Source organism: Giraffa tippelskirchi, chromosome 6 (genome assembly GCF_054371585.1).
Source record: "Giraffa tippelskirchi isolate mGirTip1 chromosome 6, T2T-mGirTip1v1.2.pri, whole genome shotgun sequence".
In the NCBI taxonomy this organism is placed as follows: Eukaryota; Metazoa; Chordata; class Mammalia; order Artiodactyla; family Giraffidae; genus Giraffa; species Giraffa tippelskirchi.
The window spans coordinates 176,048,870-176,062,957 of NC_137280.1; the positions used below are offsets into that span (position 1 = coordinate 176,048,870).

At 40.5% G+C, this 14,088-nt stretch overlaps 1 protein-coding gene across 1 annotated transcript in view; it reads right to left on the reverse strand.

Moving 5' to 3' along the window:
- The window catches only part of FBXL17 (F-box and leucine rich repeat protein 17), a 510,317-nt gene that overhangs the window by 354,794 nt on the left and 141,435 nt on the right, over window positions 1-14,088 (reverse strand). The window contains exon 5 of the mRNA XM_081505350.1: window positions 11,112-11,219. Within this exon, the coding sequence (XP_081361476.1) occupies window positions 11,112-11,219 (108 nt within the window). The remainder of the gene's footprint in view (window positions 1-11,111; window positions 11,220-14,088) is intronic.

Genomic DNA, 14,088 nt, shown 5'->3' on the forward strand with positions numbered 1-14,088 from the left:
TACGTCCATTGAGTCAGTGATGCTATCTAACCATCTCATCCTCTGTCATCCCCTTCTGCTTTTGCCTTCGATCTTTCCCAGCATCAGGGTCTCTGCCAGTGAGTTGTTCTTCACATCAGGCGGCCAAAGTACTGGAGCTTCAGCTTCAGCATCAGCCCTTCCAATGAGTATTCATGGCTGATTTCCCTTAGGATTGACTGGTGTGATCTCCTTAAGTCCAAAGGACTCAAAACTATTAAGTGAATATAACTGTCAATGTTGTAATCAATTGAATATGTTTTCAAATTAACCAGACTCTAACTGTAATTCTCAATAAATGTTTATTTTAAATTAATAAATGATAAATGAATCATTTTGCTGTATAACTGAAACTAACTGAACATTGTAAATTAACTATACTTCAATAAAAAGTAATTAATAAACGAGATCTACTTACTTTCCTTCCCTCAGTAGTATATTTCCTCATTTAAGTTTCATTACAATTTATTCTTATCAAGCCCCAGATCTCGTTCTCTATTTCAGGTAGTCTGTTCTGTCGACTTAGAGACATGACCCCATCCATGCCTGATATCGTCATGTATTTATATATAAACCACAAGACTGAATGAAGCAGACTCACACTGATCCTTAAATAAATTTCTGTTACTACACAGTGTGAATGAATCTGAAAGTCAAAAAGAGCATGAAAGCAGTATCTCCTAATATCTTTCTTGGATAAAGACTGACCTCATGTGTTAAGAGACCAGATAAATAAAGATGAAATCCTTGCCTACAGAAGTACTCCGTATTTATAAACAACAAGTGTGTGATAAAAACGCGAGGAGTGAACTGAGGGGAACATGTGCAAAGTGAAATGACACAGAAAGTGTAAAGCCAAGACCTGAGGACGGGCCTTCCAAGAGAGCCCGCCGCCCTCATCCCGTGTGCGTATATCCACACTGAAGCCCGAGGCAGCCACCTACCAGAGGACAGAGGCAGCAGAGACAGGCATTGGTCATTTTACTTGTTAGGACTTTCACAAACTGACTCATTTGAAAGATGAACTCATTTATTTTACTAGCGTCACATTGACACATGCTGCTATGGCAGCTGCTGGAATGAAAATGTAGCACAAATAGACATTCTACCTAGAGTAAGGGTAATAGAGTTATGAAATATGAAAAGAGTAGCCTCACTGAACAGACATCACTGACTTAGTAGAATGAAAAAAGTAAAGGTGATAAAACGCTACCGCTTATGTAGACACTGCCTACACTAATTTGAAAAATAAAAATAAAAGGCACTAATTTGTGTAATAACAATAAGGTATAACAGACCTTACACGAGTCAGAATGGCCATCATTAAGAAGTCTACAAATTACAAATGCTGCAGAGGGTGTAGAGAAAAGAGGACCCCCTATACTGCTGGGGGAAATGTAAATTAGTACAACCGCTATGGAAAACAGTACAGAGGCTCCTTAAAAACAAAAAGTGAAGCTGCCATATGATCCAGCAATCCCACTCATGGGCATGTAGCTGGAGAACAATGTAACACAAAACGATACCTGCATCCCGATATTCATAGCATCACTATTCACAATAACCAAGACAGAGAAACAACCGAAATGCTCAATGACAAATGAATGGACAAAGAAGGTGTAGTGTACACATACATGTGCGTGCGTGCTTAGCCACTTCACAAGTGTCCAACTCTTTGTGACTCCATGGACGACACCCCATCAGGCTCCTGTGTTCAGGGGATACTCCTGCAAGAACACTGGAGTGGGTTGCCATGCCCTCTTCCGGGGATCTTCCCAGCCCAGGGATCAAACCCCCATCTCCTGTGTCTCCTGGACTGCAGATGGATTCTTCACCACTGAGCCACTGGGGAAGCCTTACACACACACACACACACACACACACACACACACAGGAATATTATTAAAAAAAAATGAAATAATGCCACTGCAACAACATGGATGTAACTAGAGATTATTATCACACCAAGTGAAGTAAGTCAGAAACAAAGACAAATATCATACGATATCACTTATATGTGGAATATAAAATATGACACAAACGAGCTTTTATGTAAAAGAAAGAGAATCACAGACATAGAGAACAGGCTTGTGGTTGTCAATGTGGGGGCAGGGGTGGGGTCGTGGACTGGGAGTGTGAAATCAGCAGACGCAAACACTACACACAGAACGGACAAGCAACAAGGTCCTATTGTACAGCACGGAGAACGGTATTCGATGCTCTGTGATAAACCATAATGCAAAAGAGTATTTCTTAAAAAGAATGCATATATACGTGTAACTGAACCACTCTGCAGTGTAGTAGAAATGAACACAACAACGTAAATCCATACTATTTCAATAAAAAATTTTTAAACGAGGTACAACGGTATATTCCTCTGATTCAGTGCATTGCTATGGTAGGAATTTTTTGATAATTTAAAATATTATTTTAGCTGTTCAGTGGGGTAAAGGGGAGAAAACAAACCCATGAAGAGCAGACAGCTATTCATCTTAATATTCTGAATTGGCACTCAGGTAGAAAGAAGGGTCATAAAGCTTTTAACTGAGATTTATTTTCATGAAAATCATTTTACATTTTTATTTTGATAAAAGAACATGAGTGGATTAGGACTAAAGAGTTATAAGAAGGTTTTGTATGTAGTAATGAACATTTTACAATTACTTATTTATATTATTTTTCAAATGTTGCTTTAGTATGTGCCAAACACTCTTCGTCTACAGCCCAAGAGATAGGTAGATACTATTATTATCCCAATTTTACAGATGAGAAAACTGAGGCTAAGAGATTAGGTGAATTGCCAAAGTCTTCCGATCAGCACTTACACTATAAGCTTTGATGACAGCAATAAGTGGCTTGCTGGCCCTTATAAACTTCTAAGAAAAAAATCTATTAATAGATCACACCAGGCCGTGAAGAGAGACCCCAAAGTAAGAGAAACCCAGGTAAGACGGTGGGCACTGAGAGAGGGGATCAGGGGCAGACAGGCTGAAACTACAGTTACGGACAACTAGCTAATCTGATCACATGGACCACAGCCTTGTCTAACTCAATGAAACTAAGCCACGCCATTTGGGGCCACCCAAGACGGACGGGTCATGGTGGGGAGGTCTGACAGAATGTGGTCCACTGCAGAAGGGAATGGCAAACCACTTCAGTATTCTTGCCTTGAGAACCTCATGAACAGGATGAAAAGGCAAAAAGATAGGACACTGAAAGATGAATTCCCCAGGTCAGTAGGTGCCCAGTATGCTACTGGAGATCAGTAGAGAAATAACTCCAGAAAGAATGAAGAGATGGAGCCAAAGCAAAAATAAAACCCAGTTGTGAATGAGACTAGTGATAGAAGCAAGATTCAACGCTGTAAAGAGCAATATTGCATAGGAACCTGGAATGTTAGGTCCATGCATCAAGGCAAATTGGAAGTGGTCAAACAGGAGACGACAAGAGTGAACATCAACATTCTAGGCATCAGTGAACTAAGATGGACTGGAATGGGTGAATTTAACTCAGATGACCATTATATCTACTACTGTGGGCAAGAATCCCTTAGAAGAAATGGAGTAGCCATCATGGTCAACAGAAGAGTCCGAAATGCAGTACTTGGATGCAATCTCAAAAACGACAGAATGATCTCTGTTCGCTTCCAAGGCAAACCGTTCAATATCACGGTAATCCAAGTCTATGCCCCGACCAGTAACGCCGAAGAAGCTGAAGTTGAACGATTCTATGAAGACCTACAAGACCTTCTAGAACTAACACCCAAAAAAGATGTCCTTTTCATTATAGGGGACTGGAATGCAAAAGTAGGAAATCAAGAAACACCTGGCGTAACAGGCAGGTTTGGCCTTGGAGTACAGAATGAAGCAGGGCAAAGGCTAATAGAGTTTTGCCAAGAGAATGCACTGGTCATAGCAAACACCCTCTTCCAATAGCACAAGAGAAGACTGTACACATGGACATCACCAGATGGTCAACACTGAAATCAGATTGATTATATTCTTTGCAGCCAAAGATGGAGAAGCTCTATACAGTCAGCAAAAACAAGATTGGGAGCTGACTGTGGCTCAGATCATGAATTCCTTATTGCCAAATTCAGACTGAAATTGAAGCAAGTGGGGAAAACCACTAGACCATACAGGTGTGACCTAAATCAAATACTTTATGACTATACAGTAGAAATGAGAAATAGATTTAAAGGACTAGATCTGATAGACAGAGTGCCTGATGAACAATGGATGGAGGTTCGTGACATTGTACAGCAGACAGGGATCAAGACCATCCCCAAGAAAAAGAAATGCAAAAAAGCAAAATGGCTGTCTGAGGAGGCCTTACAAATAGCTGTGAAAAAACGAGAAGTGAAAAGCAAAGGAGAAAAGGAAAGATACACCCACTTGAATGCAGAGTTCCAAAAATAGCAAGGAGAGATAAGAAAGCCTTCCTCAGAGATCAATGCAAAGAAATAGAGGAAAACAATAGAATGGGAAAGACCAGAGATCTTTTCAAGAAAATTAGAGATACCAAGGGAACATTTCATGCAAAGATGGGCTCAATAAAGGACAGAAATGGTAGGGACCTAACAGAAGCAGAAGATATTAAGAAGAGGTGGCAAGAATACACAGAAGAACTGTACAAAAAAGATCTTCATGACCCAGACAATCACAATGGTGTGATCACTCACCTAGAGTCAGACATCCTGGAATGTGAAGTCAATTGGGCCTTAGGAAGCATCACTACAAACAAAGCTAGTGGAGGTGATGGAATTCCAGCTGAGCTATTTCAAATCCTGAAAGATGACTCTGTGAAAGTGCTGCACTCAATATGCCAGCAAATATGGAAAACTCAGCAGTGGCCACAGGACTGGAAAAGGTCAGTTTTCATTCCAATCCCAAAGAAAGACAATGCCAAAGAATGCTCAAACTACCACACAATTGCACTCATCTCACATGCTAGTAAAGTAATGCTTAAAATTCTCCAAGCCAGGCTTCAGCAATACGTGAACCGTGAACTTCCAGATATTCAAGCTGGTTTTAGAAAAGGCAGCGGAACCAGAGATCAAATTGCCAGTATCCGCTGGATCATCGAAAAAGCAAGAGAGTACCAGAAAAACATCAAATTCTGCTTTACTGACTAAGGCTTTGACTGTGTGGATCACAATAAACTGTGGAAAATCCTGAAAGAGATGCACATACCAGACCACCTGACCTGCCTCTTGAGAAACCTGTCAGGAAGCAACATTCAGGTCAGGAAGCAACAGTTAGAACTGGACATGGAACAACAGACTGGTTGCAAATAGGAAAAGGAGTACATCAAGGCTGTATATTGTCACGCTGCTTATTTAACTTATATGCAGAGTACATCATGAGAAACGCTGGGCTGGATGAAACACAAGCTGGAATCAAGATTGCCGGGAGAAATATCAATAACCTCAGATATGCAGATGACACCAGCCTTATGGCAGAAAGTGAAAAAGAACTAAAGAGCCTCTTGATGAAAGTGAAAGTGGAGAGTGAAAAATTTGGCTTAAAGCTCAACATTCAGAAAACTAAGATCATGGCATCTGGTCCCATCACTTCATGGCAGATAGATGGGGAAACAGTGTCAGACTTTATTTTTTTGGGCTCCAAAATCACTGCAGATAGTGACTGCAGCCATGAAATTAAAGAAGCTTACTCCTTGGAAGGAAAGTTATGACCAACCTAGACAGCATATTAAAAAGCAGGGACATTACTTTGTCAACAAAGCTCCGTCTAGTCAAGGCTATGGTTTTTCCAGTGGTCATGTATGGATGTGAGCATTGGACTATAAAGACCTGAGCGCCGAAGAATTGATGCTTTTGAGTTGTGGTGTTGGAGAAGACTCTTGAGAGTCCCTTGGACTGCAAGGAGATTGAACCAGTCCATCCTAAAGGAGATCAATCCTGGGTGTTCATTGGAAGGACCGATGTTGAAGCTTAAACTCCAATACTTTGGCCACCTGATGGGAAGAGCTGACTCACTGGAAGAGACCCTGATGCTGGGAAGGATTGAGGGCAGGAGGAGAAGGGGACGACAGAGGATGAGATGGCTGGATGGCATCATCGACTCGATGGACATGGGTTTGGGTGGACTCAGGGAGTTGGTGATGGACAGGGAGGCCTGGCGTGCTGCGGTTCATGAGGTCGCAAAGAGTCGGACACGACTGAGCGACTGAACTGAACTGAGGCCTAGAGAATCATTGCCTAGATTCTCAAAACCTGTTTTCTGGCTCAACTCTTAACTACCGAAAAGCTAAAGAGAACCAACAGCATCTTACAAACACCTCTTCAGAGTCCTCACTGGTCTACTCAACAGGGAATATTTCAGAGCTGAATGAATTCAAGAACACACTTTCCACATCTCAAAATACCACTCAAGTACCTACAAATTAATCAGAAACAAATGAAATGATAATCTATAACTTTACAGCAATATCACCCCAATAGCAGCAAAATAATATGTTCTATCTTTAGTATAGGATGTTCTAAACTGATCAGTTGTTTCAAAATTTAGAAGGCAAGAAAGTTCATCTTTCATTTCTATCCTCTGAATAAACATGAAAAGAAAGATGAGAATTGAGTTAGCTGCATGGATGAACATTCTTTCACTTATTTATGTTAAATTGACTGAAAAAAATCAATTTTCTTTTTCTTTAGAAAACATTTCATTTCATATTTTTAGCCATAAGCACTTTGAAAATATGTGTTTTACAAAAAGTTCTTTAAATATGATATGGGTCCAAGAAAATATCTGAATTGGGGGCATTTTTTTAGCTGCTACCTTCCAAAAAACACCTCTCCTTAAAAACGAAAACAAAGATACCCATATCTGACATATCCCAAGAATTCAGTTCATGCTTATAAACTGAAATATAACAAATATTTGGTAGAATTCACCAGTGAAGTACTCTGGGCAGGGATTATCACTGAGGGAAGGTTTTTAACAACAAAATAGTTTCTTTAAGAGAACAGAGGTATCCAGGTTATCTACTGAATATTTCTTCTTGAGTGAGCTTCGGAAATTAGCGACTTTCAAATAAATTTTCCATTTCATCTAACTTGTTGCATTTAGATGCCTAAGGATGCTCATGACGTTCCCCGTTATCCTTTAATATCTGGAGACTCTGCAGTTATGCTTCTCCTCTGAGTCACGACATTGGCAGTCTCTCCTTCTCTCTTTTAATTAGTCTGAATACAGATTTATCTAGTTTATCAAAGAACCAGCTTTGTGCTTTCATTAATATTTCTTTTTGTTTTCCATTTCACTAATATCCGCTGTGATGCTTATTATTTCCTTTCCTCTGCTTACTTTGAGGTTAATTTACTCTTCTCTTTTCAAGTTTCATAAGGTAGCGAAGCTAAGGTCGTTGACCTGAGGCCTTTCTCTTTTTCGTATGTAGGTGTTTGGTGCTATCACAGCGAGTACTTTAGCAGCATCCAACTGCATCCGGTGTGTTGTGTCTTTATTCTCCTTCAGTTCAAAATATTAATACTTCCTCATTTCTCTTTTGATTTCTTTACTCTTGGGTTATTTAGGACCAGATAAGCAAGGGAAAGCATGCACTGAGCTCTGCGGTTTTCTAGGCAGCTCTCTCCGCTCTGACACTCTGTCCTCCTGAGCCCTGGCTACCCCAGTCTCCCTAGACTTTCTGTTCTGTGTCTACTCAGGTAGCCTGCTCAGCTTTGCCTGGGTTATCCTTCCCTGTGCTATGAGCTGGAAACTCTTCCAACACCTGGGCGAAGTCCTGGGTTGGAGGAGACTCGATTTTGCCAGACACTGCACACCATTAACGTTCTCAACTTCTGAGGCAAAACAGAGACCTCAGAAGTTCTCATCCCCGCTTCCGAACCCACTGCAGGAAAGCTGACTTCATCTTCTCAACCTGTGTGCGTTCGGTGTTGGCAATTTCTGGACTCTCGTTTACACAGTCATAGCAGCTCAGAAGGAAGGCCTCTTCACCCCATTATTGCTTGATATTAGCAGAATCTGTCTGAACACTAAGGGTGTGTCATCAATAAGTAGAGTTCAGTCAAGACGGAGAGCATCAAAGTAAAATCAAGTCCACGAGACCATAGTAATAAAATATCAATAGTCTTTCTCTTGTTCCCAACCTTCTGTCTTCTGGCCCTTGAGTTAACAATCTAAGATGTCACAAATCCCCAATTTCCCTTCTAACCTAGTAAGGACTTGACATTCCTTGCATTTAAGGACAGCCACTCCCAGCCCCTTCCAGGCCGATGACTCCTAATTCAGAGGTCTGTCTGGCTGTAAGGAACTCTAGAGACAGATCCTCTGTTACAGACACATCTCTGCACAGGAGGAAAGGAAGGCACAGAGAGTTTATGGCACTTGACTCTATTAGCAAATTCAGACTCACAGACTGGGAAGTAGTAAGTTGGAGAGATTTTCTAAATCATATAAAATTAAATATATTTATACTGATAACTCAACACTCTGTATCTCACATCCTCTAGTCATTTATTTAAAAATTACATACAATATTGAGAAAAAGTTATTTAAAACTATATGCCATGAGGACAATAAGGGTAACACAACTTTCTAGGAACATTTATATATTTACAAACATTTTGTGAATGTGAATTATGTTTTGTGTAATGTCTTAGTATAGAAACACTGTCAGAATGCAATATTTTAACAAAAAGCTTTTATTTTGAGCTCTACCCTTGGTTTTCAAAAGCTGAAACAACTAAAATAGCTTAGCCAAAGTAATGCACATTTAAAAGGCTATCTTGTCTTTACCTAAATCCATGAAACTAAGCGATATCATACCACAGACCAGTCTTCTCATCAAAACACTGTGCTGAGCAACAGGGATGAGCCTAAAATGCTGTGGCTCGGCTTTGACGTGAACCCAGTAGGTTCCGAGTGCTGACAGGCCAAACCTCCAATCCTGGTATAATCTTCAAAATAATCTCAGCAAACTGAGCCTTCCAAAGCTGACATTTGCTGTCGCTGCTATTTTGTCACAGAGAATAATTCTCATCTTTTAAGCACCAGTGTGCCATAATTTTTGGCCATCTCAAAATGTTCAGGGAAGCACTTACTGATCTGGTAAGTCTTGTTTTGTCTTTAATGAGTACAATGTCAAGTGATCATAAAAAGCCCACATATGGTCATTATAACACTTGTGCACGATCTGTTCGTCCACAGGCATTTCTACTCTGCACTATAAACAGCAGTAGATGATGTGATGAGAAAAACATTCATCTACGAGGATGTTCAGGCCAAGGGTATAGAAGATGAATAAAAAATTATGGTTACATATGGTCTTGGTTACACGAAGATGTTTTGATGGAGCCGTAATAGAGAATAACGTGCCTGTCTTCTCTGCTGGTTTTAGGTTCTGATCCTCAAAATATAATTAAAGCTCAGCAGTCGTGGAAGACACAGAATAATCAAAGGCACTGTTTCAAATACACTAGAATAAAACAGTGATTTGATTTTTCTCCTCAAAGTTGGCTCTAATTTTCTAGCAGTTTAGCTATGGTAGCATTCTCTGGGCCTCCCAGGCAGCACAGTGGTAAAGAGCCCTCCCTCCTACTAGTGCAGAAGACATTAGTTATGGACATTGCATCCCCGGGTCGCGAAGGTCCCCTGGAGGAGGACACGGCCACCCCCTCAGCATGCTCGCCTGGAGAACCCCATGGACAGAGGAGCCCGGCGGGCTGCCATGCCCTGGGCTGCGCTCACTCAGACACGACTGAGCACGCACGCATGCACCAATTCTCTCAAGGAGAGTGAAGGCATTGGTCACTCAGTTGTCTTCAACTCTGTGCGACCCCATGGACTACAGCCTGCCAGGCTCCTCCGTCCATGAAATTTTCCAGGGAAGAATACTGGAGTGGGTTGCCATTTCCTTCTCCAGGGGGTCTTCCCAACCCAGATATTAAACCTGGGTCTCCTGCAATGTAGGCACATTCTTTACCATCTGAGCCACCACTTCTTTTAATAATAGTAGCTAAAGTTTACCTAGCACTTACTATGGTCCTGATACTGAGGAAAGCATCTTGCATACACTACTTCAATTAATTCATCTCTTCACTTAGGTGATTAATGGCAGAGCCAAGATTCAAACCCAAGCTGACAACAGAGCCTGGGTTCCTATCCTCTGGGCCTTATTGCCACAGTCCCAGATAACTTATAAACATTTACTCTTTTCCTAGGAGGAAAGATTTCCCTGGTAGCTCAGTTGGTAAAGAATCTGCCTGCAATGCAGGAGACCTGGGTTTGATCCCTGGGTTGGGAAGATCCCCTGAAGAAGGGAACAGCTACCCACTCCACTATTCTGGCCTGTATAGTCCATGGGGTTGCAAAGAGTCGGACACGACTGAGAAACTTTCACTTTCGCTAGGAGGAAAGAAAAACTATTTCCCGCTAAACTGTAAGCTTGAAGAGACATGACAAATTTTGAATAAGACACAAGTAAATTTTATAGTAGCCAGTTTTCTAAAACATGTATATAAGAATTAGTTCCTAATTATTATAGAACTCTGAAAAACAGCACAGATGATGGGTGACAAGTGAGAGATTACAAAGGAACTGATGTTTTCATTATTTCTAAAATATGAGATTTCATATATTTGGTATATAACTCTGTGAACTATGAAGTTAATTTTTGGCACACATTCACTTCTTTTTTCACCATATATGTTCAGCTTAATCGTATGAACTGACCATATTCACTTCTTAAAAGGCAAATGCTCAGAAGATCTAATGATATGTGACCAGTGAAAACTTTCATTAAAGTATCTTCTAACACAATACACTACATTAAAATCTAAATAATTCTTGCATATATATCAGTTTCTTTAATGTATACCTTTCACAATTAGCAAATGAAAAAAGCAAAAAAGCAAGCTTCTTGTTTAAATGAGTGTCCCATTTCAGAAAGGATAGATTTTGTATTGTTGACTTAAACTGATTTTAATTTTACCAAACACTACTTACACTTCTATAATGGTCTGACCAGTCCTCATTCAAGTATGTGGAACATTGCGAGGGCATTGGTATGAATGATGCTCGGAAACACCAAGGAGATGTAGCCGTGGCGCCTACCTTGGTTAGATGAATGACTCCTTTAGAAGTAACTGAGCAACCCATGAAGCCAACGTACTGAAGCTCAGGACAGTGCTCAGCAAACGCTCTCACCGACTGGTCCGTCACCTAGGGGAGAGCCGGGAAGAAAGTGAATCAGGATGGCGTTGTAGGATTTGACCACTGCAAATTCCCTCTCCCTTACCTTGCATCATTAATGTTTCCTTTTCCAGTGGACCATTTGAATCCACATACAGACAGGCTGCAAGATGTCCTGTGCTTTTTAAACCCGCCCTCAACCCCACATTCCCTTCTATCACCCCATGTTTGTCTATTTCTTCATGTCTCAGAGATGTCAACGCTATCTACCTCCACTTCTTCATACCTCTCTCAATAGATATGTATATATTTTGATACTTACTTCACATACTATGAAATTCACCATTTCAAAAGGAACAGTCCAGTGGTTTTTAGCATATTCACAAGTAGTGCAATCATCACCAATATCTAACTCCACAACATGTTTCTCACCCCAAAAAGAAGCCCCATGCCCATCGGCAGTCATACCCCAATTCCAACTCCTGCCTCCAAGTCCTGGCAGCTTTCTGTCACTATGGTTTTGCTCAGTCCAGACATATTTGATAACTGAAATTGTACAATTGTTTCCTAAGTGCAACAACAGTCTCTTTATAAGGTTTCTCCCTACAAGTGTTTCTTCTAAGAAATCTGGTTCTGCCCCTCACTGCTTCAAACTTCTCAGATTTGGATGGGATGATGGTTAAATTTATGTGTCATCTTGACTACACCATGAGATGCCCAAATATTTGATTAAAAATTATTCTGGGTGTGTTCGTGAAGGTTTCTGGGTGAGATTAACATTGGAAACAGCAGACTGAATAAAGGAGATTGCCCTCCCCAAGGTGACCACTCAACCTCAGTCACATCCAGTCCATTGAAGAAATGGAACAAAAAAGGTGAGTAGAGGAAACTCCGCCCTCTCTCATTCTCCCTCCCTCCTTCTCTCATTCCCTGCCTATCCTCAAATTCAGACACCAGTTTCCCACCTCTAGACTCAAGTTTGAACTGGAACTTACGTAGTCAGCTCTCCTGATTCCTATGCATTTAGACTCAGCCTAGAACTAGACCATCTTCTCTCCTTGGTCTCCAGATCGCCGATTTGGGGATTTCTCAGCCTTCAGAGTTACATGAACCAATTCCTTACAATAATTTCTTTTACACACACACACACACCCCTCATACTAATTCTGATTCTCTGAAGAACCCTAACTAATGTGATACATATTAGAATCCCCTGAGGAATTTATTAAAACCTCAGAGTCAAAAGAGGTGTAACCCAAGAATCTGTATTTTTAACAAGCCTCTAAGTGACTCTATGGGATGTGAAAACTTGAGGCCCCTGGGCTACAAAGAAGTTACATTGACAGCTTTTGGCATTTCTGCATGGCCCTGCTTTAAACCAAGGGCAGACTGAAATTCCTTTTTTGTCTCCTCCAGCCTCCAAAAGCTTTCCATATATAAAATTATCTTCTTATAATTGTGCTAACATTTTCTTCACCGTTCTACAAAGTTGTAGCATACAAAAGAAGGTCCAGATATTCTCTATCATAGGGTTAATTTCAGATTCACTTTCCTCACAGTCAAGATGAAATCAACAAGTTAAACACCACTGTTAGTTTTTCAAACAGCCGTGACTTACATCTACTTTGCATTAACTTTAACATGGGTGACTCTTACTTTGTATCTCCCTTATCTATTCTGAACAGATATTGGAAAATAAAGTTATGTGGGTAGCATTAATTCTGAAACAACACAAGAACATTCTCCTAAATAATCAAACCAACAGCATCCATGGTACCTCTGATAAAAGATTAATTCTGCCCTCAAAATAAAGTATGCTTCAGCATATTAAGACTAAGGGTGCCGTTGATAAATTAAAAATGGGCCTTCCTGACACTCAGCTTTCTAAAAACATTATGTCAAGAAAGAATATTTAAGGCACTGAAATTGCCTGAAGCTTCAGTGAAAACCAATTTCTATTAAAAAAAAAAATGTCAGGGGGTGGCAGGAAGGAGAGGGAAACAGGTTAAATACCTATCATCCTGCCTAATCTCACTCTGACATCAGGCTTCTCCCAGATCCATCTTCAAAAGGGGGAAGAGGAATTCAGATAAGGATTAAGGACACAGGAAAGCTCAGGTCCAAGCTGTTAGAGCTTTCAGGGACAAAGTACTAAAATTGGCTTCGTGGGTCTTTTCTCTTTTAGCTCAAGGAACCAAATAAGAGCCCGGAGGAGCCCCCTGCACCAACAGCGCCCTGAGAGCCGAATAAGACTAGAGCAAGTCCCTGGAGGACAGAAACGCTCTTCGTAGGCCCATGTGTGTTTGGGGAGACTCAATAAAATGGTCCTGAACTTAAAACAGTTGTGCAACCAACACCACAATCCAGTTTTAGAACACCTCCTTCACACCGCCCTAAAAATTCCCTTTCTCCCTGATGCCCAAATGCAGTCAGTCACCGCTCCTGCCCTGAGCATTGATCTGTTTTACACATCTACAGCTGACTTTTCTAGAAACTTCATGTAAATAGAATTCTATAATAAAGTCTTTTGTGTCCAGCTTCTTAATGTTTTGGTTGTTTGTTTGTTTGTTTTTTGAGGTTCCTCCTTGCTGTTACCTGTATCAGTAGTTGGCTCTTTTTACTGCTGGGTAGATTTGTATGGTATGACTATATTACATTTTGTTTATCCACTCACCAGTTGATAAACATTTTAATTGCTTACAGTGTGGGGCTTTGACAAGTAATGTTTCTGTGATCATTCACATACAAGTCTTTGTATGGACATATATTTCATTCCTCTTGCATAAATATCTAGGATTGGAATTACTGAGTCATATGATAAGCTTAATTTTTTAGACATTTTTAGAAGTGAGTTGTTTTCTTAGTAAGTTTCAAGAGTTCTTTATATAACTTGAATACA